General features: G+C 48.4%; 11 protein-coding genes across 11 annotated transcripts; 7 read left to right on the top strand and 4 right to left on the bottom strand.

Moving 5' to 3' along the window:
- Positions 1-625: 625 nt before the first annotated feature.
- Positions 626-4,048, top strand: F5147DRAFT_721343 (P-loop containing nucleoside triphosphate hydrolase protein). The gene is made up of 21 exons (XM_041438864.1): positions 626-894; positions 953-1,028; positions 1,080-1,128; positions 1,179-1,200; positions 1,255-1,426; positions 1,479-1,519; positions 1,572-1,627; positions 1,678-1,782; positions 1,834-1,959; positions 2,014-2,027; positions 2,074-2,119; positions 2,177-2,254; positions 2,307-2,354; positions 2,412-2,597; positions 2,650-2,965; positions 3,013-3,086; positions 3,137-3,188; positions 3,237-3,260; positions 3,313-3,336; positions 3,390-3,413; positions 3,470-4,048. The coding sequence occupies exons 1-21, from the start codon at positions 826-828 to the stop codon at positions 3,800-3,802; spliced, it is 1,935 nt and encodes a 644-aa protein (XP_041287062.1). The 5' UTR covers positions 626-825; the 3' UTR covers positions 3,803-4,048.
- On the bottom strand, positions 4,049-7,056 carry F5147DRAFT_755272 (Dynamin central region-domain-containing protein). The gene is made up of 10 exons (XM_041440324.1): positions 6,911-7,056; positions 6,821-6,852; positions 6,721-6,761; positions 6,370-6,670; positions 6,245-6,324; positions 5,728-6,196; positions 5,317-5,679; positions 5,048-5,263; positions 4,496-4,984; positions 4,049-4,434 (listed from the first exon to the last, which is right to left on the bottom strand). The coding sequence occupies exons 1-10, from the start codon at positions 6,966-6,968 to the stop codon at positions 4,105-4,107; spliced, it is 2,379 nt and encodes a 792-aa protein (XP_041287061.1). The 5' UTR covers positions 6,969-7,056; the 3' UTR covers positions 4,049-4,104.
- A 139-nt stretch (positions 7,057-7,195) lies between these two features.
- F5147DRAFT_721335 (ATP4, subunit B of the stator stalk of mitochondrial F1F0 ATP synthase) lies at positions 7,196-8,399 on the bottom strand. The gene is made up of 6 exons (XM_041438863.1): positions 8,269-8,399; positions 8,176-8,218; positions 7,910-8,120; positions 7,684-7,854; positions 7,405-7,627; positions 7,196-7,346 (listed from the first exon to the last, which is right to left on the bottom strand). Exons 1-6 carry the CDS (start codon positions 8,306-8,308, stop codon positions 7,321-7,323), a joined length of 714 nt encoding a protein of 237 aa, XP_041287060.1. The 5' UTR covers positions 8,309-8,399; the 3' UTR covers positions 7,196-7,320.
- Positions 8,400-10,371: 1,972 nt separating this feature from the next.
- Positions 10,372-11,946, bottom strand: F5147DRAFT_423524 (mitochondrial carrier domain-containing protein). Its single transcript, XM_041429760.1, has 8 exons — positions 11,875-11,946; positions 11,776-11,817; positions 11,676-11,714; positions 11,500-11,621; positions 11,316-11,449; positions 11,066-11,252; positions 10,691-11,016; positions 10,372-10,632 (listed from the first exon to the last, which is right to left on the bottom strand). The coding sequence occupies exons 1-8, from the start codon at positions 11,879-11,881 to the stop codon at positions 10,566-10,568; spliced, it is 924 nt and encodes a 307-aa protein (XP_041287059.1). The 5' UTR covers positions 11,882-11,946; the 3' UTR covers positions 10,372-10,565.
- Positions 11,947-13,309: 1,363 nt separating this feature from the next.
- F5147DRAFT_423506 (uncharacterized protein) lies at positions 13,310-13,988 on the top strand. The gene is made up of 3 exons (XM_041429759.1): positions 13,310-13,678; positions 13,740-13,786; positions 13,837-13,988. Exon 1 carries the CDS (start codon positions 13,382-13,384, stop codon positions 13,628-13,630), a length of 249 nt encoding a protein of 82 aa, XP_041287058.1. The 5' UTR covers positions 13,310-13,381; the 3' UTR covers positions 13,631-13,678; positions 13,740-13,786; positions 13,837-13,988.
- Positions 13,611-14,344, top strand: F5147DRAFT_642669 (cytochrome P450). Its single transcript, XM_041433101.1, has 4 exons — positions 13,611-13,678; positions 13,740-13,786; positions 13,837-13,959; positions 14,017-14,344. The coding sequence occupies exons 1-4, from the start codon at positions 13,667-13,669 to the stop codon at positions 14,132-14,134; spliced, it is 300 nt and encodes a 99-aa protein (XP_041287057.1). The 5' UTR covers positions 13,611-13,666; the 3' UTR covers positions 14,135-14,344.
- Positions 14,345-15,678: 1,334 nt separating this feature from the next.
- Positions 15,679-16,103, top strand: F5147DRAFT_544795 (uncharacterized protein; the record flags this gene model as incomplete). The annotated part of the gene is made up of 2 exons (XM_041430304.1): positions 15,679-15,786; positions 15,837-16,103. Coding segments are annotated over 2 exons (375 nt in total), but the record flags the coding sequence as incomplete, so codon positions are not given.
- Positions 16,104-17,447: 1,344 nt separating this feature from the next.
- Positions 17,448-18,923, top strand: F5147DRAFT_721288 (uncharacterized protein). Its single transcript, XM_041438862.1, has 2 exons — positions 17,448-17,575; positions 17,628-18,923. The coding sequence occupies exons 1-2, from the start codon at positions 17,526-17,528 to the stop codon at positions 18,892-18,894; spliced, it is 1,317 nt and encodes a 438-aa protein (XP_041287055.1). The 5' UTR covers positions 17,448-17,525; the 3' UTR covers positions 18,895-18,923.
- Positions 18,924-19,206: 283 nt separating this feature from the next.
- On the top strand, positions 19,207-19,538 carry F5147DRAFT_642663 (uncharacterized protein; the record flags this gene model as incomplete). The annotated part of the gene is made up of 1 exon (XM_041433100.1): positions 19,207-19,538. Exon 1 carries the CDS (start codon positions 19,257-19,259, stop codon positions 19,536-19,538), a length of 282 nt encoding a protein of 93 aa, XP_041287054.1. The 5' UTR covers positions 19,207-19,256.
- A 1,106-nt stretch (positions 19,539-20,644) lies between these two features.
- On the top strand, positions 20,645-21,506 carry F5147DRAFT_585583 (uncharacterized protein; the record flags this gene model as incomplete). Its single annotated transcript, XM_041431874.1, has 4 exons — positions 20,645-20,911; positions 20,961-21,028; positions 21,087-21,205; positions 21,259-21,506. 4 exons carry the CDS (start codon positions 20,645-20,647, stop codon positions 21,504-21,506), a joined length of 702 nt encoding a protein of 233 aa, XP_041287053.1.
- F5147DRAFT_423412 (uncharacterized protein) lies at positions 21,485-24,534 on the bottom strand. The gene is made up of 15 exons (XM_041429758.1): positions 24,447-24,534; positions 24,206-24,393; positions 24,119-24,155; positions 23,918-24,058; positions 23,443-23,865; positions 23,277-23,393; positions 22,870-23,226; positions 22,637-22,813; positions 22,505-22,588; positions 22,343-22,456; positions 22,040-22,282; positions 21,909-21,988; positions 21,734-21,858; positions 21,563-21,679; positions 21,485-21,495 (listed from the first exon to the last, which is right to left on the bottom strand). Exons 2-14 carry the CDS (start codon positions 24,382-24,384, stop codon positions 21,654-21,656), a joined length of 2,103 nt encoding a protein of 700 aa, XP_041287052.1. The 5' UTR covers positions 24,385-24,393; positions 24,447-24,534; the 3' UTR covers positions 21,485-21,495; positions 21,563-21,653.
- Between the last annotated feature and the right edge of the window lie 471 nt (positions 24,535-25,005).

The raw sequence follows: 25,005 nt of genomic DNA, 5'->3' as shown, positions 1-25,005 counted from the left end.
TGAGTGTGACTATTTGAACTCAGAATTGATTACGAGCAACATGCGTATTACTCTTCGCCGTTCGGCCGAATTTGTCTCACAGGTAAGCTCGGGTCCAATTACGAAACCGCGGGGTAACACAAGAGATTGTTCGGTTCGTATGCTGTCGCTCTTTTGAAGGCGAAAGAGGGCTTTATGTACAATGTAAGCACCACAGTGACATTCGCAAGACCTAAGCTTACAAGGAACTTCAAAAAGGAAAGCCAAATGGTATGTTTCCACGCGAATAGCATGGGACAAGTACTAGTACCTGAGGCCTGAGTCCTGAGTATCGCTAGACCGAATAAGCGAAGGTCTGTGATTGCTCCGCCACGGGTCGCAGGACTTGTGGCGAACGCCGTAACGAGTCCACTAGTTATCCCAGCTGAAGCCTGTTGTGAGAGTACCGCCTCGAAAGTATCCTAGACCTATAGATGAATGTCATTGTTTGGATCTTGGACTTGAGGCTGATGGACGTAAGGTGCACACTGATCTGAGGCGTTTAATTCAATGAAGTTGTGATGGGGATGTGTGCCAACCTGAAGCGTTTACTTACTAGCGAAATTTATGTGTGGCTCTTATCTTGTGACCACCCCTTTTGGTTGTTCCGCTGCCCTAATACTTTCAGATCGCACGCAGATTTATCATACTCGCTTTCAATCGGGGAAGCAGTTATTAATCCCGTTATTCTAAGATGTACAGTCCGCCACCCTGTATGACACGAGGCGCCAATAAAATACCTTAAAAGGCCGTCCGTAGCGGGAAGAAGTGCGCCTCCTCCTACTTTTTCTAATACCCTCATCCTCGATGGATGCACTCAAGAGTATGCTGTCCCCACTGGGGGTCGGCAGTGCTAATGCGATACAAGACACTCTTGTACGTTGTGTCCGTCACCAGCACCAATGAATGTACTAACGCAAAATGTTCGCGACAGAAACTTGTTGTCATCGGCGGGACTGTTGAGACAGCTAGAAGAGCCTCAGCAGGAGCATGGCATACTTTCCTTGACTGTACGGAACGTTCGAGAGTTCACGGACTATAGCTAATAGTTACATCCGCAGCCTTCTTCTTGACGGCGCACTTTAGTCAAGAAGACTATCCGTATGACTGGTAAATTTCATCTATCGAAGTCGTGACCAAGTTCTTACCTTTGTTTGTAGGCTTATGCACTGGCTTTCGAAGGTGGGCAGCAATTCGAACATGATCAACCATGAATGGCATTGACGCTGAACGCAGCAACCGGCCTGGGGACGCAGCCGTGAATTTGAAATTACCACCAGGACGGTTGGACGCAATGGTCTCACGCAATCAACGACGGGTGACCTAGATGAGGAAGATGAAGACGAAGAAGAGGATGCTCTCGTACACGGACGTCGGAAACGCAAAGTGGCGTTCATGCCAAGTATAGGTAAGTCAATGCCCGCATATCGGTTCCACGTGGTTGAATATTTTACTACTAGATACGACTCACACCATCTATTACCGTGGTCATTGGCTTCGGGTATGCTATTACTATTCGGTAATGTCCTCGGAACACTAACATACTTTAATAGATAACTAGGACTAAGCGCTACCCGGACTACGGTCATGGTTCGGCTCTGAAGATTAGGTCAAATATTTTTTTATCAGTGTTCCGGCAACATACTTATCTCCCTGCAGTGTGATTGCTCGCAACAATGACATTTTGAAGAAACTCGTTCTCGAGGCGAAGCGCGAGTATGAGAAGGATGCCGAACATCGCGTCCATATTTTTATGGCCGATACGTGAGTCTAGCCTTATCATTAAGGTACAAACGAATCTCATTCCATTTCAAGGACTTACGGCTGTTGGCGTTGGAATGGAGCTCGTCAGAAGCGCCCTATGAGTTCTATTGTGTTGCAACCAGGCGTCAAAGATATGCTCTTGGCTGATTGCAAAGACTTCCTGTGCTCTGAGGATTGGTGAGTGAGCTTTCAGAATTAAATTGTTATAAGTGCATCAATTACTTTTTCCAGGTATGCTGAAAGAGGTGCGTGAGATGGCGTAACGTTGAAATCAGACCTGACGACACGCAGGTATACCGTTCCGCCGTGGATATCTGTTGCACGGTGTTCCTGGAAGGTTCGTATGATTCATGTGCTCTAGTTACCACCGGTACTCACGCTCTATTGGTCATAGTGGCAAGACTTCATTGATACATTCATTGGCGGGTGAATTAGGTCTGGATATCTACGTTGTCAGCTTGTCATCAAAGGGGTAAGAGTGGCTCGAGCCTGAGTAACCGACTATTAATGTTTACCAAATTCAGGATGAGTGATAATACACTGACAACATTGATGGGTCATGTACCATCCAGGTACGGTTCTCCGTCGTCCACGGTCATTTCTCGGTATTCATTTTATTATCATAACAGATGTATTTTGCTTCTTGAAGATCTGGATGCCGCGTTCACGCGCTCTGTCAGTCGTGATGCATCGTCAACTGGTGCTCCCACAGCATCTAACACCAATAGCACAACCACTGAGACTAACGATGGATCAACATTGAGCTTGAGTGGACTTTTAAACAGCCTCGATGGAGTCGCCGCTGCAGAAGGCCGGTGGGTTACCATGGCTCCCCTCTGAAATTACGCCACTAACATGCCTCACCAGACTGCTTTTTGCTACGACTAACCATATTGAGCGCCTTGATCCAGCTCTTAGTCGTCCAGGACGCATGGATGTCTGGGTGAATTTCACACATGCGACAAAATGGCAAGCCGAGGGCATTTTCAAGTGTTTCTTCCCCTCGAAGCCTGCTGGCGTCGCTACCACATCTCCACCTGAAGAGGACGTTGACACTTCGCAGAAAAACCTTCCCCTGCCAAAGCGCAAGGCGCCCAGTCACACTATTCCTGTGCTTGATGAGACTGAAATTTCTGAGCTTGCTAAGCGTTTCGCAGATGCTATCCCAGAGAACGAGCTAAGCGTAAGTTTCCGGAAGCGATGGTATATTTGCTGTTGACGCTGTTTCAGGTTGCCGCGCTTCAAGGTTACTTGTTAAAGAATAAGGTTCGCCCTCGCGAATGTGTCGATGAAGTTGCACAGTGGCACGTATACATAACTTGGGAAGTGCATCACGAACTCAACTATCTCACAGGATCATTGAGGAACGCGAGACTCGGGAGAAGCTCAAGAAGGAGAAGGCGGAAGTACGTATGGTATAATATCTGTGTGACTTGTGCTGAATTTATTTCAAGCGCGAGGCAAAGGAGAAGAAAGAGGTAAGCTCCTGTGACTCGATCGGTCCTATTGTGATATCTGACCATGGGATAGACCGAGGAGAAAGAACGCAAGGAGGTATCGTGCTTGGTCTTGTTCCGCTGAATGATGTCACTCACAAAGCTATTCAGAAAGAAGAAAAGGTCGCTAAAGAGGTAATGTCCCATCAAACCCAATTATGCGCGTCCTGATGGTGAGACAAATCGTAAAGCAAGAAGAAAAGGATGCCAAAGAGAAGACCGAGAGGAAAGAACGTGCGAAAACCAAAAAGGCTCACCGCGCCGAGACCGCCTTGAAGTTGGAAGGTACCTCCAGCACCAGTTCTCTGGCTACAACCGAAACAGTCGTTGTCCTGAGCACCGCTGAATCGTCAAGTTCTGAATCGGACAGCAGCAACGGCGGTATTGAGGCAGACACTGAGGAAAGCATAACCTCAGAGGAAGAACCCGACAAGTCCGCCGATAATGCGGGATCTGGTGATTCCGCTGTCAAAGATAGCAACCATTCTAAGGAGAAATGGGTCGCTGTGAAGGCTGACTCATGAGCTGAATGACTGTTGACACATTGCCTTGTTAGAATCCGGGGGGCATGTCATCACCGCACTTATCGCTATTTTGCATCTTGGTCCATTTTGTGACGATCGCTTCGAGCTTGTTGGTACGGTTTAGATCTCGCAATATTTACGCAATCTGATATCCGAGTGCACGTATGCTACGTACTAGTTTTGTTATGGTTAACCTCCTAGCTAGTGCACTGTCAATCACACATGATAGATAGTATTTCAGTAAACCCGAAGGAGTCTAAGTCGATGAATGGTTGCAATATTCGGTAGAGGTAAAGCTAAAGTTATATGGGCTTCAAATTGACTTCCGAAAGGGTTTTGAAGGCTTCTTTGTATGCATCCAACAACGCTTTTACCCTCGTCCGCTCCGCGACCAACGCCTCATCCTCGTTCAGTAAATCCGCAAAAAGCTCAGGCTTGTATAGAGATGCGACCAGTCGGTTCTGCACTTGCTGCGAGGTGTAGTTGACCAGGAAGTGCATGATCGCCTTTGGTATCAGATCCTGTATGCTCTGGCGGACAATCGAGAAGTATGACGCAATGAGAGATCTTATCAGTGACGTCTCCATCTCCTCTCGCATAGTGAATTGAGAGCCAGGTTCGGAAGACGATATCTAAAATCGTATCGTGAATCCTCGTACGATAGGTATCTGTACTAGTGGGCAAAACACTTACGGCTTCGATATGTTTCCCCAGGCTCTTCATGTCAAATGCGGCGTTATTGCCATCAAGTGTCCGCTTGCCGGCCATAAGACCAGTGGGGCCTGCGGTCTCCGCATTTGAAATGTCCCTGCCTGTGGGTACCGGCGCTGGACCATGGGATCTTTCCACGGTTGATCCCGCAATTGGCCCTGGACCGTTCTGCCCAAAGAAATAGTTGAGGAACGTCTCTCTTGCAGAATGCGGGGAAGTTCCTGGTGCTCCTGGCTGCGTTGCTTGGGAATGCGCAGAGGAGTGACGGGGACCCTGAGTAGGATGCGGCTTAGAGGATGATGCTTTCGCAGTCGGTGCCGAGCCCGTGATTCGTGTGCGGTCATGCACAGTGGATGACACGGAGCGCCCGTCACGAGAAAGGACTCCATTTGCTCCCACAGGCTCCTCGGCAGATGACTCATCCTCGTCTTCTAGTGTGGGTGCGCCATTTATAGGCTCGTTACTTTGGGGCTAACAGCAAAAGAAGCGCGTATTGAGACCATCAGAAAGACAAAATCAGAAAGTGGTGCGTACGCGTGACGGTTGCGCAGGTTTGGGGGCGGGAGAAGTCGCGGCTTGTGCGGCGGCCGCGGAACCCGATATGAATGCAGGGTGGTTGGTGTTGATGTATGCAGCTTGTATCTCGATCAGGCTCTGTGCGTATTCTGATGTAGGTCCGAGTCGTTCTCTCAAAAGTTCTGACACACATTCAATTAGCTGAGCGTGAAGGCGGGGGAATCGCTCTAATTCCTATTGAGGAGTTTGAATAAGTAAACCTTGATTAGATAGTAATAATGACTCACTACGCTTGTGCAATTGTGGCAGATTTTGACAAGCTCTTCGTATACCAACTCTACACATCTCAGACTAGGCGACTCCAGTAACTTAATCTGCGGTTTTACTAGGAGATCAAAAGCAGACTCCGGAACAAACAGGCTTGGCCGAGGGCCAGTTGAGTTCCGAATCGCAGTTCGGATATCCTGGTTATCGAGATTCGAGGTTGAATCAATACAAGCAAGTGCGTGGCCAAAGACATCGTTGAAGATGTAATATATGCGCGCTCCACCCGAGAGCTCCTTGGTCGAGATGTCGACCTTGGTACCTTCTATCGATGCAACAAAATCATGTGCGAACTTATTCATCAGCCGTAAGATGAGTCCGCCTTGCTGTATGGCGCTGAGTTCATGGACCACATATCTCAATAGATGACCTACCTGGTTCTTGTCCCCGTAGATGGCAGCGTCACCAAAAGAATTCAGTTCTTGCTGTGCTTGTCCCATGAGCGTATTCAGGCGAGCTTTCATGTCCGGCAGCTTATCGCGTATGTGATTCATCAGCACCTGGTTCAGGGTTCTAGCAAGATACTTGGTGCCATTCTTGTGCGCGATGTTTCGGTATACAGCATGACTGCGGAAGAATTCGGCCTCTGAATCTAGAGCGTCGGGCAAACTCTTCTCTGAGTTGATGTCCTGCTGACTTCGATTCACAACACCAATGAAGCCCAGCTTCAGCGGATAGACGCGCCCTGTAAGGATATCGAGCGCGTTGGTACCTGCGTCCATCAAGTCCAGCTTTGTCAGTACCCCAATCGTTCGACGTCCTTGCGGATCAACAGAGCGAGCCAACTTTAATGCGTCGGAGTTGGCAAGGTCAACATTAGCAGCGGAAACAGCTAATATGACGCTGAAGACAATAAGGCGGTTGCATCAACAACGAGAAATAATAGCCAACCTATTAGGTTTTGAGATATACTCGACAACGAGGCTGCGTATTTGCTTCTCAATATCACTCGGCTGGTCTCCGACTGGAATCTACAAAGGTCAGGAGCACATACAATGATATTGGCATCGACATACTTTAGTCAAGCCAGGTAAGTCCACCAGTGTGAGGTCCAGGACATCAGGGCTGTATATTTTGAGCGAAATGGGCAATTTGCTGATGCCCTTATTCTGTCCAGCGACTCGAAACGTCTCCTGCTCTATCTCCTTCCGTATTTCATTGTAGTCCGTAAACCGCTTGTCAATATGCAAGAATTGTCCCCATTCCGTATACGTAGGGGCTGCTGGATCGGGCGAAGGGGTGTGGATAAGTTGGAGGACAAGTGGGCGACGGGTGACAATTCCCTGTCCACGCGGAAGGAAGTCGCGACCAACGATGCTAATAAAGGCACAATGAATAATATTTCAGATGCGATAATTGCCACATACTTTTCAAGTACACTTGATTTGCCCGCAGACTGACTGCCGACCTACCAAAGAATTTCTGAGTAATGCTTTCGGTAGTATACGATCATTAACGTGCACGCACCACGACTAGCTGTGGCATATCCAGTTCGCCGCCTGCCCCTCGACCAAGTCAACACAAACCCTAATCGCATAGTCTTTCGCGGGAACTCACCGAGGTTGCTGAATGTATCTTGCAACCTGTTGACGAGCTTAATGAGGTCTGAATCCATGACGGCTGTTTCCTCCCTGCGTTCAAGGTCGTGAATGAAAGGTCGTGAATGAAGAAGCTGACGAGCAGCAGCACAAAGAATTATGGTTGTACGTGCCGAGGCACGTGAGGTCTTGAGGCGCGTCGTCACGGCCATTTCCTATTTGGCCGCGTTTGGCTTTATGGCACTTACTGGACGCAGGTAGCATCCGTTAAAACTCAAGTTAATGAACTTTTTCAAGATTCCAGTTTGTGAAATGACCGCACGAATAAATTGTACTCGTAGGATGATAGAAGTTGGCTGTATAGAAAAACTACCCTACTCTATCATGAATGACCTAGCCACAATCAATTATTGATCACCAGGTATGCATCTAGATTGCTTTGCTTTTCACGAGTTCTGAGAAAATAAGATTTAAAACTCAAAGATGAATGGGCAATGACAGATTGATACTCACGCTCAACCTCTGCTACTGCACTGGTCAGGATATCTTTTTGCACCTTCTCGTCCTGGAGGTCAGCCATAACCTTAGCAATCACGCTCTTGGCGAGCTCAAGCTGTTCGCTCTCTTTCTGTTGCTGCTCATAACGAACCCAGCTGTCGAGAACAGATTTCACCTCGGAAGCAAGAGCGACCTTCTGTTTCTGGACAAATGCATCTGCCTCCAGCTGAGCGGTTTCCTACTCACGAAAAGAATTACTAAGTGGCCATCAATCCAACAGGTAACTGTCCTCACCTTCGAGAGAGCAAAGAGACCCTGGGTCAGTGAAACAACATCCTTCATTTGCTCGACGGAGTTGATACGGTCCTTCACTGCCTGAGTGTGTTCTGTTCGCGAGCTTTCCAAAATGTTCTTAATGCGTTCAATGTGACCGTTTGCCCAGTCACGGTATGGTTCCCGAACAAGCTAGGCGAAAACAGGTATATGGGAATTGCTGAAAGCACCATGGTGATAAACGTACCTTGGCAATGTAGGCAAGAAGAATGAAAGTGCCGGCAGCAACAACGGTCTCCTCGTTCACAACATAGAGCTCCTGGGAGATAGCAGTTGCAACAAGACCGGTGCCGAGGATTGCAGAACCAGTCTTGGTGATTAGACTCGGCGAGGAAGGAAGGGTATTTAGAATTTCTGCTGCGCGCTGCTCAGGTGGGGGATTCGAGCTCATTGCGCGCCTGCGTGGGTATTGTTAAATAAACATGTTTCTTTGGAGACCAATATCGAACGTACGCATTGACAGCCCGGGCAAAGCTAGGGAGGGCGCGTGGCCGAGCTACAGAAATTTCAGCTTAACATAACATGTGGAATTTCCTAAAAACTGACCAGAAGCCTTGAGCGTATTGACCGCGATCCTGGACGCCATTTGTGGTACAGATTGAACTACAGAGGACGTCGGGTTCCGAAGTCTGGATGAAGAGGATGGGAGACCGTGGGAAATAAAATATTCCGACTTGACACGATACCTTCATGCATGAGGCGTTACCAGTAGCCGCCTCTATGGTGGGCTGCAAGGCTATGCCTGGCGTAGCACACTGTTCTCGCATGTGAGTAATGCGACCCTATTTTATTACTGTTCAGCAGTGCACAGTGAAGACTATCGGATATCAACTGGGTCTGGACCACAGCACGAGCGGGAGTGATCGAGAGGCGTTAATCATTTCAAGTCGGCCCATTGTTCATAGACAGGCTGGGAGAATATGTTGGTGCGGCGAATGATCGTATCATGCAGCATATAAGGTTGGATTGTATCTCCTCCGATTTGATCGAGTGGTGCTTATCTACTTGAACTTTGCGACCCCGATAATCAGGTAGTCCGTGGTGCACATTGTACATCATCCAGGACGATGAGACCAGCGCTCACTCTGCTATCTTGTCGGTGCATGTGTTTCGTATTCTCACGTATCTGGTTTCTGGAAACACAAGCTTTGATCTCATTATATGTTTCAAGTGGCGGCCTTTCAATCATGTGCATTGCCACGTGAATATTAATTCGAACTGGCATGTTATATCTGAATTTGATCCATCTTCCTTCTCTTTGAGAGAGGCATGGGACTGCTGGTAGATAACGCTGAATGTGAGTACACCGTGGTGTTTACAGTTGCGGAGTATAAAGTCGAAGATTGACACTGACAGTCCTCCTTGGGAATCCGGTTGGATAGGCTCTAGTGTTCTACATGTCGCTTCTATGAACTGTCATCTTTTTTCGTCTTCAGTGGGTATTATCATAACATGCTTGCCTTGCTCTATCCCCTTATCTCCCTTTGTCCTGAAGTCATCTCCGAAGGTCATGTTTCCATTCTTTTAATGGGTTGCTCCATATCAGAGAAAGTGTTGTGCTCTAATTGGGACCATCTTTCTGCAAAGACTTTCCATTCTATTTCCATGTGCCGTTTGATACGGAAGATTCTCTGTTTGGCCTGAGAAGCATACATGGAGCTAATTTCTGGCTGGGCGTATTAAAGATTGTTAGCCAATTGGCACACATGAAACGGTTCTTTGTGCCATGCTTGACAAAGCGCCTCTCGAAAATGGTATGTTAACAAGCACTGCTCACTGAAACTGACGCCCTTTCCTTCTGGCAGAATACTATAATGTTTTCCGAGAAGCAAAGTCTAGACAAAGATCCTTGGTCAGACTCTCTGAGAAGCATGCCGGCCGGCGTCATTGCGTGTAAGTTAGAGTTCAAGAATGTATCCGTCAATGACTCCCGTGGGGTACATTTCATAGAGAACGTGTACTCACTTCAAACCTTACTACTAAGTTCGTCAATCTTTTGTGTCCGCGGGGGATAATCTAACCATAACTATGTGGCGTCCTGTCAATTTTTTGCCACAGCACGTCCCTGTAGCTTTCGCCGCTAGTACGGAGGGACTGCCGGTGAAACTCGATGGGAGGATCACTGCTTGGCCTGGAATGGATCATGTAAAAGTGGCTCGTATCGCTTCTAGAGTACCTCCATATATCGATTTTTCCTGTAGTTGTCCAGTATGACTTATTGAAGCTTCCGACAAACTGATGAAGACGGCAGTCGGGACTTTTGTACAAAAATATGGTCCGAGATGCGAGGCAAACCCAGTGGTGAGAAATCGCTACCACCGTGTACACACCTACTATTCGGCACACTTCTGGGTGCTCACACAGCGGGGAAACTGACATTTTACCACCTTTTGCCGCCAGTAAAATTATATTTGAAAGGTAATCCAGAGTGCTCTGGAACGCTCTAGGCTAGGTCTGGAATGTCCAGATCTGCTTTTGATTGAAATCTTGCAAGAGGTAAAACGTTGAAACCCCCGATGTGTCAGAATACTTTGAATGCTATATTTGATGACGAAGTTATCGGTACGCTATCGGACAGCGCACACAATATATAGATGCAGTCAACAACACAGCCAAAACGTTGAAACCCCCGATGTGTCAGAATACTTTGAATGTTATATTTGATGACGAAGTTATCGGTACGCTAACGGACAGCGCATACAATATATAGATGCAGTCAACAACACAGCCATGTCACAATCCACATCAGAAATTTGCCAAATGTACATTATTAACACGCATTTAAGGTATCATTGCTACGGTATTGACGGTGCAGTTTGCTCCGCATGCGGTTTATAGTACTGTCATGACGAGAGTATGTTTGCAACAGTTTCGTATACTGCAAATGTAGCCATATTGACTGGGATGGCCCTGGAATGAGAACAATCACCGATAAGAATTTGTGTGCAGCGTACTGAGAACAACTTACCGCAGCATGGTCGGGCTGAGCCCGCGAAAGAAGACTCTAGCCCCACCTGTGCGATATGAATGCTGGATCGTTGATAAGATTGTGCGGTATGGGTTATCGCCTGTAGTCACTTCCGACCGCATTGTGTTTCGAGAAATCTCGGTACTCTGCATGCGCGTCTTCACAACGTCCATAGGAAATGTCGGAAGCCAACCAAGGACACCTGCCACTCCTCCACTGACAAACAACACCCAAAGGGGTATGGATCCCTGGCTTGAGTCTGACAGTGAGGTGGAACCATCAAGTCTAGGAGAAGGAGCAGTGAGGTATCTACTTGTAGCCTCATACTTCCCAGTGGACGTCAAACCATGGTAAAGGGGCTGTGAGGGCTCTTACCCCCAAAAAGTATGCACCATATCCGCAATCGCGAAGGGCTGTAGCGGTGAGACCACGAAATAATCCCTTGAGACCGTGTTCCCGATGGATACTGTATATAAGTTTGCTGACCGAGACGCTTCCAAGTCCGCTCTCTAACATGCTTTGCTGCCTGATCTTAATAAGTTCGATGGGTGCAGAAAAAAATCTGATGCGTCCATTTGGTTAGTCGCCTGCCAATTACACCTGCAATGGTAGGTAAAGCTCTTACGACATGGCGAAGCCACAGCAGGTGCCAGCAATTGCAACTTCGGTGAGCGATGGAATAGAATCATCCACCTTTTGCGCCTTAAGGAAAAACTTGTAGGATGCGAATACGAGGCCGTTCGTAAACGCACATGTTGCCTTTATTCGTCGGGTAAGCTAGGATCATAGCATTTGTGCGAAAAAAAAACCAGAGGTGAAGCAATGCCCTTGTACAAGCCACTGAAGCGCTCCTCTCTGATGATGGTCGCGAACGCATGGGATACTGAATGGTATCTGGAGGATAGATCAGGATTTTGTAGGCGGACTTTGACTATTTCACAGTCAGGTAATGTCACGGCGCTACGGAATACATGCCAAAACATACCTGTATCAAACGGATGAGCAATGAGAAGGCCGACAATTCCTGGAAAGCTCAAGTTATCAAAACCGATAACCATTCAAGTTCATGGCTGTAAATTTTCTACCTGCTGCTGTGCCTGCTATGAAGTCAGTCGTGGGATCAAGGTCTACTGTTGCCAGCGTGAGCAGGAATTGTATCGATATCAATACGGGGCTCACAGCACCTGGCATATCAACGCGTTTGAGCAACCACAATGTTGCAACTTGCAAGGCTTCCGGAACGAGCTATCTCGGCCGCGAAGGGGTAACTCGGATCAATATAGTTGCCGTAAGCATAGATCTAAATTTTAGACTTGGTCTCGGCTAACTCGTTTATCTCGACTCCCACGGTGTCGAACGTCCCATTAACATGTGCGAGCGTTCTGAACGTTGAAGTGACTCGAGTGACTGTCGTCTCGCCCATCCTGGATTCGCAAATGCCCGATATCGAGTTTCGTGATGTACTTGACTGTTGTATCTGACGAGTCGAGTTTACCCATCCAGATTTCTGATCCATCCAGCTCTTGCAGTGGGACCCGATGATGAATTGTTGGAAAGGGAATCAGGGACTTGGCGCGTGAGTGTCCTCTATAATTAGAGTCTTTGCTGTTTGACTTGATTTGCTACCAGTCATGGTCATCGTGACTCCTGAGTTTCTCACCGAACTACAGTCTTTGTATCATGCACCTGCCAGCAAAATATGTCGATGGTGACTGGTTTCTCGCTGTCAGTATAACTTTCAGCTTGGGAAACTGTCCCGCAGCCATCCTATATATTCTCCGTTATGTTCTCGACGATATCGACAAGTTCCCTGATACCTCGGATGAAGATTGCAGATTGCTCGTGCGGAAGATAAGGGATGATATATTTAAGTCTGCCTTCATCTTGATCTGGTTATCCAACAAAGCCTGAGTGACTACGGCGCCTAAGCTACGGTGCTATTCGGCTGCCGCCCTCGCCGGGTCTCCTACTCCAATAGTATTGCATTTGATGACTATCCTCTTTCAGCCTTCTAAACTTCTACTAGTGCACATATGCCGTGGGCCCCATTGGAACAAGGTAACTAGCTACAAGTTGCAAGAGTCTTGTTTTTTTTCCATCGGTCAGAGGTTAGTTCAACGTTGTCATGAGAATCTTCAATCCGCTCAGATGGCATCCAAGTTCAAACAGTTTTACCAGTCCGTCTATTGACGGCTTGCTTCATAAACGGGCTGGTCGCGAGTCCAATATTTGAGGACTCGTATCACCGTAGTGAATCAGGTGTCGGCCCGCACTCCTAACTGGAGGTCCTATCATCATCATAAGATGCCATATTGGACACCGAATCGGACACGCACCGTTCAATATCAGACCAATTCAAACGCACGTTCTATGTCGATTGGATATCTAATTTCCGTTCCTACTATCTTATTCCATCCCACTTGATATCGTGATAATGGAGAGTTTCATCACGAGTGCCAACTATGCCGCTGGCGTCTTCGTAGCCGCAGTCGTGGTGTTACTCGTTATGCTTTACAAGGCATCCCCCTTGGTAGGTAGGAGGGGCATCTCGCTTCCTCCAGGGCCTCCCGGTTGTTGGTTATGGTGCAACGCTTTGCCTACTGTGAAGTAAGTTTCTATCCGAGATATCAGAAGCTAATACGGATCGTCCGCTTAGCATTTGCCATGCGCTGACCGACTTGACTCGAGAATATGGGCCAATCGTGTCGTTCCGACAATCGACCTCGGTTGATTGCTGCAGGTGAGATACTTTCAAATGGAATGCGTCTATCCCTGGCTCGTTCCGGAAATCGATTCCGGTGCCTCCGAAAAGCAGTACACACCCATTTGCAGCCCAAAGCGGCAGAGATATACCAAGATATGCAGCGCGAGCACGCCATGGATTTTATATTGGACATGCTGAATGACCCGAAGAGCCACCAGAAGCACACACATCGGTAGGTCATTACTAGGACCTTCTGCGATCTTTTCATAGATATGGTGCCCGAGGTATGCAGCATCAGTCATCCTTTGGGTGTCCACGTTCTCATTCTAGTCTGTGTATGATCAGCAAGGGCACTGCATTCCAGAGGGTACAATAGACTATGGGCGCCATTGGTAAGGTGTTACTTCGCGATGTACATCGCTTCACTAAGCGCACTTTCCAGGATTCTTTCTCGCGATCCTATGGCCTTCCCGGATCCTGAAGTTTTCAATCCTCAGCGTTGGCTTGATTCAGAAGGCTGCCTTAAGGACAATATAAAATTCATCGTATATGGCTTTGGTAGACGGTAAGTCGTGCCTACATTATTTGACACAGATCGATGAGGTTCACGTGTCATTTAAAGTGTATGTCCTGGCATGCACCTCGCAAACCAGTCATTGTACATTGCCATCGCATTTCTTTTGTGGTCTTTCCGCATTGCTCAACGACCTGACTCCCCGATCGACACACGCCTTCAGTGACATGATTATTTCTCATGCAGCGCCGTTTGAAATTGATGTTATTCCCCGGATAAAAGTTGCGAAGCTGAGAGAGATGATGACGACCGATGAGCGTATGAATTGAAGATATCATATAGGAATTTGTCTTTGATGCCCTCGCTTTTCCCTTTTTTTTCCGAGGACCGCATCTTGAGGAAAATTTCTCCTTCAAAAATGTATAATCAATCTGAGTTCTGTATAATCATTGAATCAAGTAGAAATCCCTTCTATCCATGTACTGTATCTTAGTCTACCACAAGCGGCAAGAGAGGGGCCTGCACCCATTTGATGCCATGACCATGCCTTGCATCACCATGATTGGGACGCGCCCCACCTTCTACTTGGTGCCCGTCACCAAAGGGCTGAGCGATGCAGTCATTTCCTATCAATATCCGTCAGCTAGGACTGAGGTGTTGAAATGCGAGGTCGCTAGTGACCACAATGGAGGCATGCATGGAGGCACCGGAATACAGGGGCATCGCCTTGCAGTATTATGTTGCATTCAAATCCCTTGCGAAAAGCCACTGGGAGAAGTTTCTTCGTTAAAATCTGAGATATGAATCACTTATAAGTTTGAAACACACGACGTGTACGACTTGTAACATTATTCGAATATCGAAACAGAATCAAAATCAAAAACTTTCACAATTGGCACGCCTGAGAAAACTTGTAGTCATAATCTAACCTCAAGTTGCACGTGCACACGACCATGTCCATGCGACAAACTTGAACGTTATAACAGAACGGGCCCAAAGCGATCCATCACCATCATAATGGTGAGGGTAGACTCGCAGTTCACTGGACTGGGGGCACTCACAAGTCATGAACACTCTCGGCGTCAACACTCGCAAGCACGTGTTCGTCATGGTCGTAGGCGCCTAACCGACTTGCTGTGTACCACTACTTTGCTCTGTCTGCTCACCCAGACCCTTCCCAACTTCGCTAGCTTTACTTGGGATCTAATATAGGTATAACTTCTTCATGTCACAAGCATCAAACACCGACGATGCTGAGAATCAGCTCACTCGCAACGATGAGCAGCCTCCCCCGCAAATTGACGCCGTAGGACCCATCGAAGAGTAAGTTGCAGCTTCCTGGAATCTGTCACCTGTCTAACAGCAAGATAGGGAGAAGATAAATATTGAACCTTTGGCAGAGCTGCCACCAGGTATGTAAGTGTCTCTCTTCCCAATGGGCGTCTGCGCCACTTCTTACCAGAACTGCAGTTCGAATGCTGGGCCTTCACAGCCGTCAGAACCTCACGTACAAGGAAGCACATCTAATATTCCACCAGTCGGCGATTTAGCCTCGTGAGTTCTTGTCAACAATGACGTCAAACATGCTCCTGAATTGTCTCAGCGAGGGGGGAAAGGTCGTGGCGGACAAGGACAAGCCACCTCTAAGCGAATTGTAAGCGAAAAAATAAGTCAAGCAATCGCATCTGACGACATTGTACACGCAGAGAAAAAGTCATGAAGCAAGTATTGGACATTCTCCAGGACTCCACGATTGCGTCGAAGATTGGAAAGGACAAACGGTCTCGTTTCTGGGGGGTGTACAAACGAGTCGCAGAGGAACACGACAGTGAGTTCCTTGAGCGATACACTACTGACATGGACATTGTCTTGATCTTCGTAAGTTTAGCGTTCTTATCTTCGGCGCATTGAGACTGATGTTTGATCAGTCTGGTCTTTTCTCGGCTGTCAGCACGGGTTTCATCGTCGCGATGGAGTCCAATCTCAATCCCAACCCCAGCGACACGACGAATGCCCTTTTGAAGCAACTCGTGCAGATCGGACTCGGCAACCTCGCTCAGGTGGGCACCGCTCCCGCAGACCCGGGATCTACGTGGTCGCCATCTGCGTCGGCTGTGAGGATCCAGTTGGTCGCATATGCAAGCTTGTCCATGAGCTTGCTTGCTGCATTCGGGGCCGTACTAGGCAAACAGTGGCTCGGGTACTACAAATCGAACAGATATGGCCGCGGCTCGGAGGAGGAACGAGGCAAGCGCAGGCAAGAGAAGTTTGACGGCATCGTCACATGGTATTTCGATGCTGTCGTGCAATGTTTTCCTGTCATACTTCAGATCTCACTTCTTCTCTTTGGAATTGCTCTCGGCGCCAATATGTGGTACGACCAGCGGAGCATTGCCTGGGTCATCATCGCAACGACGGTCTTCGGATTTCTGTTCTATTCCCTGACGGTGATGGCATGTTTGATGTCTCCTGCTTGTCCATTCCAGACACCAACATCGACGATGTTGCGCATGTTGCGCATCGACAGTAAGATCATTTTGCTGAATTGTGGTGGTCATTCCCCGTCTGAATGAACATGACAGGGGTTCTACGCCTGGTGTTCAAACGAGCCTCCAGTTATTTCCAGCAGCTCACGAAGTCGCTGCACAGTGAGTTATGTCTTCTTCTATGTGCACAGGTTTTGACTGTTCCATCTCAGGCGTGCTGGAACGATTGCTCGACATTGTCAGGTCAGGATGGACCCGATTGTCTGAGGTATCTAGAGGTGACAATCTTACCTACTATCACAAAGATACTCAGTGCTCATTCACTCTCTAGGCCCTGTACATGCGATCGGCACATCTGCACGACGATCCCTTCAGCACTTAACCACTAGTTTTCATGACTGGCTGCGGTTTGTTCCGCGCTTTTCCACAAAGGTCGCAGACTCGGAAGCACAATTGCTATTGCTTGGACCGAATTTCGATGTTTCGTCGGGCAATGACCATATTCTCGCCCTCCCTGACATACCTACCAGCAATCTGGAAGCACCTAGCGTCAAGTGGCTGCTCGAGACCTCTACGGATCCTGAAGTATTTCTTGCAGCTGCCAGCCTTGTTCCGCAGGTCGAATGGCCCCTAGATCTTGACGTCTCAGACATGCTGCATCAGCTGTATGATATTTATACGAGCTGCGTCGGCTTCCATGGTCAAATTATGCCGTCGTTGGAGGAAAAGGCCTCAGCTTGTTTAATGGCTATGGGTCATTTATATTGTGGCCGCGTTCTCCAGGCGCATCCCACCCGTGGCGAATTTCTTGGTTGCAACAAAAGAGATGATGTCACGTTTCGTCAGATGACTATAAGGGACATGGATAGAGCCGACATGACGGTGCTTGCCACGACTAGGAATCTTTGTTTTCCGCAAGATGAAGATCGCAGATATCTGTGGTTTTCGTTGTATGATTGTCCCAGCTCTGTGGTGGAGTGGCTGTCACATTCGCTTCCTTACCACTTTTTCACTGGGCGAACGAATGAAAAAGTGGAAATATTCGCCATAGAGGTGATATCAAAACTGCTATCATCTACATCCTCTCCATCGAATCAAATCATGGCCAATTGCGCTCTTCTTGCTTGCGTCATGATCGGGGTTCAGTTTGACAAGAAGGACATAGTTCGGATTGATAAAAGGTGCCATCGACTATTTGGTGCTTCTACTATGGCTAACGAAGAGATTGTGTAGTTCTGCCCTGCCTCGATTTGCGAATGCCCTTTTGGAGCAATTCCAAACCACTCTCTGGACATGGTATGGAGGTGATCTCAGCGAGGACAACACAGGCGCAGCACCGAGTTGGGCATGGAACTTCATCAAAGTCATTTGTCTTGTGCTCGAGTCTGCCAAAAATTACCACCATCTTTCATTGCACGCCATGCGGAACCTAGACGTGTGCAGGAAAATTTACTCACGAGTGAGATCATCCGAACAAAATTTTCCCTGGGAATTGTTGGGTGCTCTGCAAAATGCACTGCGCTTCATGCTCGCCGCTGCCAAAGTATCTCGGGACCCTGCCGACTTGTGGAATAGCCAGTATTTTTGGATAGGTGATTCCCATTCGCCAGAAGACTTTGAGTGGCTGGTCGAGTACATTGATCCCGACAACCAGGAAGCAGTATTCGACATCCTTTTACTCCTGGTTGTCATAGAAGTACGCTGCAGCCCTGCTAAACGGCATCAGTTCTTCAAAAGTATCATCGCCTGCATGGGTAGTCACATGCCTGCCCACTTGCGTCATGCTGCTCTTCGCCTTGCCCACAGTGCCCGAGAAGAAATGGTCTCGATCGATACCATTGATAATGCGGAGCTGCGGGACATGATCTTGACCGAGTTCTCCCCCGCTATCCTGACTGCAATTTCTCCGCAACCAGGTATAACACTCTCCGATGATGATCCTGACTGCTTCTTCCATGAAGATCGCGACTTGTGCTATCTCGAACTGCTCTTTGCCCTCGCGAGGAATTCCAACTGGCACCCCCATTTGTTTGAGGATCGCCATATAGATCGATGCATTAGCATTGTTGCCAAGGGTAACTTCGCGGAATATGCATTTTACCTAGCTGGCATCCTCCTCCGCATCGCACCTGAACAGTCGTCGGTTATATCCCTCAATTCTATTACAGGGGAGCAGTGGTGGGACATGATGAGAGATGCATGGCTCCATGCCAGCTTCACAACTGACGACATACACTGTTTCGAGTTCCTTCCCGTCCTTGTGGAAGGCACGAAGAGGTATATGCACATTGCTGCACAGAAGTATATCAGTTGGGAAATCCATTTCAAGTTCTTCATTGAACATGTGGATCGTGTTCTTGATGCACTAGAGATGCGAGATTCACAGCAGGGAGAAGGAGAGGGTGTCGCCGTTGCTGTGAAAGAGCTGAAGACTGTTGCCAGCGATATGCTTGAGAAGTTGGTCAGCAGTCAAGGAGTTGTTAGTCCCTTATTATCATAGCATTTGCGTGTTGTGCTAGCGTCCTGGGAAGGGATGGAGCAATACAACTGCTAGGGAATAAGTATCGCGACTGAAAGGACATTGATATTCAATACCAGGACGCGCCTTCGATCTTCTTTTCGACGACAAATTGTATTTACAGTAGCAAGTGAGGAAATTAGGCTCGTGACCAGCCTGGCCTAATACTACCACGGTTACACGAGTGGTGTAGCCAGGCTGGTCGATCTCGGAGTGGCGTGGCAGGGCGGAGCGAGGAGTTTGAAATTTGATAGATGCCGGTCGTGCCGGTGGTAGTTACGATCATATAGCACAAGTTATGCGTCTGCTCTCGCTCAGACTGTACGCTGTGTTAAGTTTCCACCATGAGTTCTGTACGACCTTTATCACTTGCTGCTCGAGATACAATTGAGAATCTCCCAACGGACTTTACGGGGGCCCTCTCAACGACACAACACCAGCAAGTTCTCGAGGCTTTCTCGCGACTCGATCTTCTTTCCCAAGGATCACAACGTCCGAAATTGTTCCAGCTCAGATGCCTCATATCATTACTTTCCGCGAGACACGTTGTACTTCGAGCTGCGACAGGCTCTGGAAAGACCCTTGCTATGATTCTCCCTTGTCAACGATGTATCGAGATCAAATGAGAGGAGTAGTTCGGGGGTGATGTCTTTTGATGACATGCGAAAAATGTTCTTAGCGGCCTCCATCTCAGCATCAACCTCATCAATGACCATTGCAATAGCAAGGGGTCGTAAACTGACGTGAAGTTGCTCGCTCGTCCGTGTCCAACACATTCAGAAATTGCACAAGTGCCTTGCTTCGAAAGAAACCTTCTCTCCAAGTTGCCATGGAGGGTCTTTCCGAGATTGAATACAACATGAGGTCCATGACTGTCATCCGCAATCCACGAAGTATTTTGAGGACAGCGATAATTTTTCCTTCCTCGTCGAGGCTGGAAGGGTTGATCATCCAAGCCAAAGGTTCAGGCTGCTGATACATCATCACAGGTGGGTATAATGCATGAAATGGAATCATTTTGATTGTCCTAATCAATGATTAGTGCTCCGGCGCGATGTACTGTTGTATTTGAGAGGATACTGTACTTTTCACGGTACGAACGAAAGAGTGTGCGCTGTTGACAAGTAATGTTACCCAAACCGGCATACCGGCATCTGCCAAATTTCAAACTCCTCGCTTCGCCTGCCAAATCACTCCGAGATCGACCAGTCTGACTACGTCAATAAATTCTCACCATCTCAAATTGGTAGTACAACCAACCACATAAATGTATAAAGAGAACCAATTAGCCTTTGGAAGGTCGCAGATACCGATTGGACATGATCACGGCTCGATATATCAAGAGTGGCCGCTGATTAATGATTCCTCTCTGGTGGTCGTTTATGGCTGAGAAAGTTGGGTGCGGCAGGCTGGGTTGCATGCCTCGCGCTCGGAGCTTTCAGAGTGTTATTTGGAACAACAGGGTTTTTAAATGAGGAGTATATGATATTGAAAGAGTTTGTAACTGGTACCACCGGGGAAGTTTACAACGAACGCGGCGGACTTACTAGACAGCCTGGGGTGTATCCTAATCAATTATGCTGGGTCCGACTTGACCCACGTAATACTTTAAGCAGACGTTGCCACCACTCAACAGGAACACGCTGGCTTCCTGCTATTGGGTCTGCATATGCCTGGGAAGCTATAAGACCGACTCCCATGTGGCAGCGGGAATTTTTCATTTGTCACGAGAATGACTGATATCGCGACTGCCGAGTTTCTCAACGAATTAAAGTCTTTGTATCCTGCACAAGCCAAATATGTCGACAGTGGCTGGTACCTGGCCGCCGCAGTAGCATTCAGCTCGAGCAACCGCCCTGAAGCCGTCTCGTGTGTCTTCCGCCATGCTCTCGAGGATCTTGAAAAACTCCCTGACACCTCAGATGAAGATCGCAGGTTGCTCGTGCGGAAGATGAGGGAAGGTATCTTCAAATCTGTCTTGCTTTCAGGTTCTCCCAAAGTTAATATGCCATACTCGTTGACGTTTAATGATCTTACAACTTTTGTAGGTTATCTACGCTCTCATTTCGCTGTATGAAGCCACCCCCGAAGAGTTTCGAGACACTGAACCTATGCGGTCAGTGTGCAAGTTATCCTGAATCCTCTCTTCCTGACTTGTGAGCGGCGTGTGATAGCGACCTCACTCGATCGAAAGAGAAAGTTGCTGCTTCTGGTCAGGGATACTTTGATTTGCAATATGGTGATACCGCAGCGGAAATTCAGCTCATGCTTCGGTCCATCTACCCAGACCTCGGTATGTTTCAAAAGAGAAATACTTTTGAATCAGCTCCTGAATTCGATCACTAGAACATGTCATAACGACACTCGGGTACGGGTATGTGTATTCCTTCTTGGAAGTGATCTCATCCAAGGAGACGTCATTCGCCATTATTTCTGCATTGATCGCAACCGACATGCTCGGTCCGCTTGAACGACAGCTCACTGGCGCTGTTCGCAATGGTGCAACAGTTGAGGAGGTCAGAGGTGTACGGGAAATTGCACTGAGAATTGCGATGGCGGCGGGCGTCTTGAAACATGAAGTTCCTGATATTTGATACGGATCGAGTGTATATGGATTACACACGCTGGTTAGACATGGGGAAGTTCTCACCGATGGTGCTACAGCTCGATTCATCATTTGATACATGTAATTGTAGTTGCTCAGAATTTATAAGACGGATCATAATCGCTAGCGCCTATTTTCATTCTTGTAGTTCGACGTAATTTTCTGCGGGGCACGATCAGCCCATCTTCTCGAGACATACAACGAGTAAGAACATACCAGGGAACATTCCGATATCGCCCTGTGGATTCTTTCCTTGCCACCACCCTTCACCAACTGCCTCGATTTCAACAATCCTGTCACCCACAAGGAATGATATTTCATTGTCCTCGGCAGCTTCATAGCTGAAAAGAAAGGGGTTAGACCGTAAAGTCACTTTAAGAAACGGGCCTACTCGTAAAGAGCCACTGCTACAATGCCCTCGTCGGCAGCAGGGACCTCAGGTTCAGGTTCGGGAGCAGGCGGGGCTGCCGGCTATTTTTGCATGAGAACCAAAGTATGTCATTCAACCTTGGATTTACTCACAGCTGGCGGCGGCGGCGGTGGTGGTGGAGGAAGAGCATCTTCAGATTGCTCCACAATTTCCACATAATTTGCTATGATGCACTTGGTATACACCCGGTAAACTGTACAAATGAAACACTCACCAGGGAACAATCCGCTCTTCTCACCGCCTTGGCTAACACCACTCCACCAACCTTCGTCAATCTGTTCGATCTGCTCAATAAGTTCACCTTCCTCCAAGTTCATTTCATTATCTTCCGTAGCCTAGCATGGAAGATAGGATTCGTCAGATTTGTAAAGAACAAGATAGATTCAATCATTAACCTCGTATTGATACAGCACCACAGCACAGATACCCTGGCCCGCAGGAGCGGGCTCTGGCTCTGGCTCCACACTCAGCGCCTGCATCTGGGCTACAGGTGGCGGAGGAGGTGGCAGCTGCGGATATTATGAGTACTGAATCACTTGAAATCATTTTATGCTCACTCCCGCTTCCTCTTCTTCCAACTCGATGGGCGCAGATGCAAATGGTGGTGGTGGTGGTGGTGGCGGCGGCGGCGGTGGCGGCGGCTGTATATCGAATAAGTACTGAAGCACTTGATATCCTTTTATACTTACTCCCGTCTCCTCTTCTTCCAAGGGTGCAGGTGCAAATGGTGGTGGTGGTGGTGGCGGCGGCGGCGGCGGCGGCGGCGGAGCAGCCTCCTCCTCTTCTACTTCCGGCTCTGGTTCTGGCTCGGGAGGCGGCGGCGGCACAAATCGTGGACGTGTCGAAGTAGGGGGAGCCGGTGGGGGCTACAGTAGCAAATGTTAAACATGTGAGATTTCTCACCAATATCAACAAGTCTCACAGGAATCGCAAATTCTGCCCGAGGCTCAGGCTCTGTAGCACTTGCTAATGCAGCCCCAGTCGCACCGATAACTGCACCACCTACAGCTGCAGCAGCAACTGTGGCACCAAATCTTCCCTGTGTCTGACTGCTACTTAAGCCTGTAGATGCGGGGCTTTGCCATGAAGCCTGTTTACTTCGTTGCTCATCTAGCTCTGCTTGATTCTTCGCTAGAAGTTGGCGTTCGCTCCAGGTAAGTTTCTTTGGTCCACCAGCAATACCTTGGGGCGGAGGAGCTTGCTGCTGCTGTTGCTCAAATTGTGCAAACGGATTTTTCAACCTACCCGGTGTGAGTTTGACCGGGGTCCATGCGGTACCCTGATATACACATCACAAGAGAACACAGCTGTGAACAACGACACGCTTACTACTGGGGCAATACGATCTTCTTCTGCAGGTTTAACGGGAGCACTGGAGGAAAGGACGGCAGGCGAGGCAGTAGGAGCTGCAGGAGTAGAGCGTGCAGTAGTCGTGCCAGCATAAGACTGCAAATGCACGGTTAACCATGATTTGATATAAAAATCCCAGGCTTACAGAAAAAGCAGGCCTTGAAGCGCTGGGTATGGCCGGCGGACGTGAAACAGCAGGCGGAGGCGGCGAAGGCGTCGATACAGAAGGCGCTTCTTCTCCCCAAGCATCAGCGGGGGCTTTCCCTGTACCAGCAGGTCGTACAGAAGCAGCGCTACCAACAACAGGGCGCGGCGCAGTGGGTATCGCAGGCTTAGAGAACGACGATGTCGTAACAGGTCTCGATGCTGAAGGCGTGGACAATGAAACATTCCTCGGTGGCGGCTGCGCGTTGCGCATGGCAGTGATGTCGGGGCGCCCGACAGGCGTGTAGCTCGTACCTACAGGGGCAATCGGTTCGAACTTACGCGCCTGCTCGTTGTGCGCTGAGTACTTTGCCCCAGATGCAGCCTCGACACGCTTCATTATGAGCGCAGGGGCAACATCGGACTGCAGGAATACTAAGATGATTGATATACGATTATTCAGGCGCGGTACGGACCTCGTTGCGAGCACTGATCACAACATGAGAACCGCGAAGAAACTTCGCAACAGCGCTGGAATGAGTGTGGAATAGACCCTTCTTGGCTTCGGGTACACCATCTCCACACCAGTTGATTTGTACAAACTTGGCCAGTTTACTCTGAAGGAGACAAGATCGACTCATCAGGATTATGCCGAAGTGGACATGATGAAAGCATACATTAGGATCTATGACACGTGCGAATGCATACTGCATTCTGCATATAAATCAGAAGGGAAACTGAATAAAGAGACGATGTGCCCATACCGTCCATCTGAGAATTCTTCCTCTAGTTCCTGAAGCCCACCATTGCCAGTGGCCTGCACTTTGAGGTCATTTCCACCCTTGTCGTATGTATATATTACCCAATCTATGTTTCTGCCAGCAACGACATTTTGGTATGCCTCGCTGATCTCTTTGCTAGATAAGTTGACCTGCAAGGACATTGGAGCTGACTGAACAAATGAGGATTAAGCATCGCCTAACACACTGACGCGAAAGATCTTACCACTAGTATACTGATCAACGCAGCTCTTCGACCGTGAAGCTTTGAAGGACCAGTTTGTGATGAATTGGTGATGAAGGGACGTTTCAGGTTTCTGGGTTTGTCCCGATTCAGCTCACCGACAGTGACCCGCAGTTGATTTCTTGGCACGTGACCGAGACGCGTCTATGGTGATCATAAAATCCCACTTCTTGCTGATAAACCATTATAACCCCATGTTAGATTCCAAGCCAGTGTTCTAGCATCTACAACTTGAACAATACTGGACCTAGGCGAAAAAAGGGAACAGCCCGAACCCAACCTCGAGCTTATTGCCAAGTATATCAACACAGGCAGGCCGTCGCCGTCATCCTTCTCGTCCCTCAGGCCTCAACAACAACAACACGGCACCAGCAAGCCCCGCCGAACGAAGACTTCCTCCCCTCCCTGTCATTCAACAAACAATGCAAGACTTCTCTGTCTCCTGTGTTGGACTCGAGCCCACTCTCGACGCTCGTTCTCATGATTCTCGCTCATTCACGTTCTCACTTGTCATCATCTGCATGGTGCGTTTTTAAGCAAT

This window comes from Suillus discolor (assembly GCF_016758755.1).
Source record: "Suillus discolor strain FC423 chromosome Unknown F5147scaffold_86, whole genome shotgun sequence".
Classification (NCBI taxonomy): Eukaryota; Fungi; Basidiomycota; class Agaricomycetes; order Boletales; family Suillaceae; genus Suillus; species Suillus discolor.
The sequence above is the reverse complement of the archived record's forward strand: the minus strand, read 5'-3'. Positions and strand labels throughout refer to the sequence as shown.

What these genes read in the sequence shown, in the direction of transcription:
- F5147DRAFT_721343 (XM_041438864.1), top strand. Translation starts at nt 826, where the DNA reads ATGGATGCACTCAAGAGTATGCTGTCCCCACTGGGGGTCGGCAGTGCT. An exon ending in GTCAGCTTGTCATCAAAGGG is followed by an intron (nt 2,255 to 2,306) that starts GTAAGAGTGGCT and finishes TACCAAATTCAG; the next exon opens with GATGAGTGATAATACACTGA. An exon ending in TCAAGAAGGAGAAGGCGGAA is followed by an intron (nt 3,189 to 3,236) that starts GTACGTATGGTA and finishes ATTTATTTCAAG; the next exon opens with CGCGAGGCAAAGGAGAAGAA.
- F5147DRAFT_423524 (XM_041429760.1), bottom strand. An exon ending in AGGGCATTGCTTCACCTCTG is followed by an intron (nt 11,450 to 11,499) that starts GTTTTTTTTTCG and finishes CGACGAATAAAG; the next exon opens with GCAACATGTGCGTTTACGAA. An exon ending in CTCAGCCCGACCATGCTGCG is followed by an intron (nt 10,633 to 10,690) that starts GTAAGTTGTTCT and finishes TTCTCATTCCAG; the next exon opens with GGCCATCCCAGTCAATATGG.
- F5147DRAFT_755272 (XM_041440324.1), bottom strand. Translation starts at nt 6,968, where the DNA reads ATGGATTCAGACCTCATTAAGCTCGTCAACAGGTTGCAAGATACATTC. An exon ending in GCCACAATTGCACAAGCGTA is followed by an intron (nt 5,264 to 5,316) that starts GTGAGTCATTAT and finishes ACTCCTCAATAG; the next exon opens with GAATTAGAGCGATTCCCCCG. An exon ending in TGGGGAAACATATCGAAGCC is followed by an intron (nt 4,435 to 4,495) that starts GTAAGTGTTTTG and finishes ATACGATTTTAG; the next exon opens with ATATCGTCTTCCGAACCTGG.
- F5147DRAFT_721335 (XM_041438863.1), bottom strand. Translation starts at nt 8,308, where the DNA reads ATGGCGTCCAGGATCGCGGTCAATACGCTCAAGGCTTCTG. An exon ending in TTTGCCCGGGCTGTCAATGC is followed by an intron (nt 8,121 to 8,175) that starts GTACGTTCGATA and finishes ATACCCACGCAG; the next exon opens with GCGCGCAATGAGCTCGAATC. An exon ending in GTCTCTTTGCTCTCTCGAAG is followed by an intron (nt 7,628 to 7,683) that starts GTGAGGACAGTT and finishes TTTCGTGAGTAG; the next exon opens with GAAACCGCTCAGCTGGAGGC.
- F5147DRAFT_423506 (XM_041429759.1), top strand. Translation starts at nt 13,382, where the DNA reads ATGGGCCAATCGTGTCGTTCCGACAATCGACCTCGGTTGATTGCTGCA.
- F5147DRAFT_642669 (XM_041433101.1), top strand. An exon ending in ATAGACTATGGGCGCCATTG is followed by an intron (nt 13,787 to 13,836) that starts GTAAGGTGTTAC and finishes CGCACTTTCCAG; the next exon opens with GATTCTTTCTCGCGATCCTA. An exon ending in GTATATGGCTTTGGTAGACG is followed by an intron (nt 13,960 to 14,016) that starts GTAAGTCGTGCC and finishes TGTCATTTAAAG; the next exon opens with TGTATGTCCTGGCATGCACC.
- F5147DRAFT_423412 (XM_041429758.1), bottom strand. Translation starts at nt 24,384, where the DNA reads ATGTCCTTGCAGGTCAACTTATCTAGCAAAGAGATCAGCGAGGCATAC. An exon ending in AAGATCGTATTGCCCCAGTA is followed by an intron (nt 23,227 to 23,276) that starts GTAAGCGTGTCG and finishes TGTGTATATCAG; the next exon opens with GGTACCGCATGGACCCCGGT. An exon ending in TGGAAGAAGAGGAAGCGGGA is followed by an intron (nt 22,457 to 22,504) that starts GTGAGCATAAAA and finishes TAATATCCGCAG; the next exon opens with CTGCCACCTCCTCCGCCACC.
- F5147DRAFT_721288 (XM_041438862.1), top strand. Translation starts at nt 17,526, where the DNA reads ATGATCGGGGTTCAGTTTGACAAGAAGGACATAGTTCGGATTGATAAA. An exon ending in ATAGTTCGGATTGATAAAAG is followed by an intron (nt 17,576 to 17,627) that starts GTGCCATCGACT and finishes GAGATTGTGTAG; the next exon opens with TTCTGCCCTGCCTCGATTTG.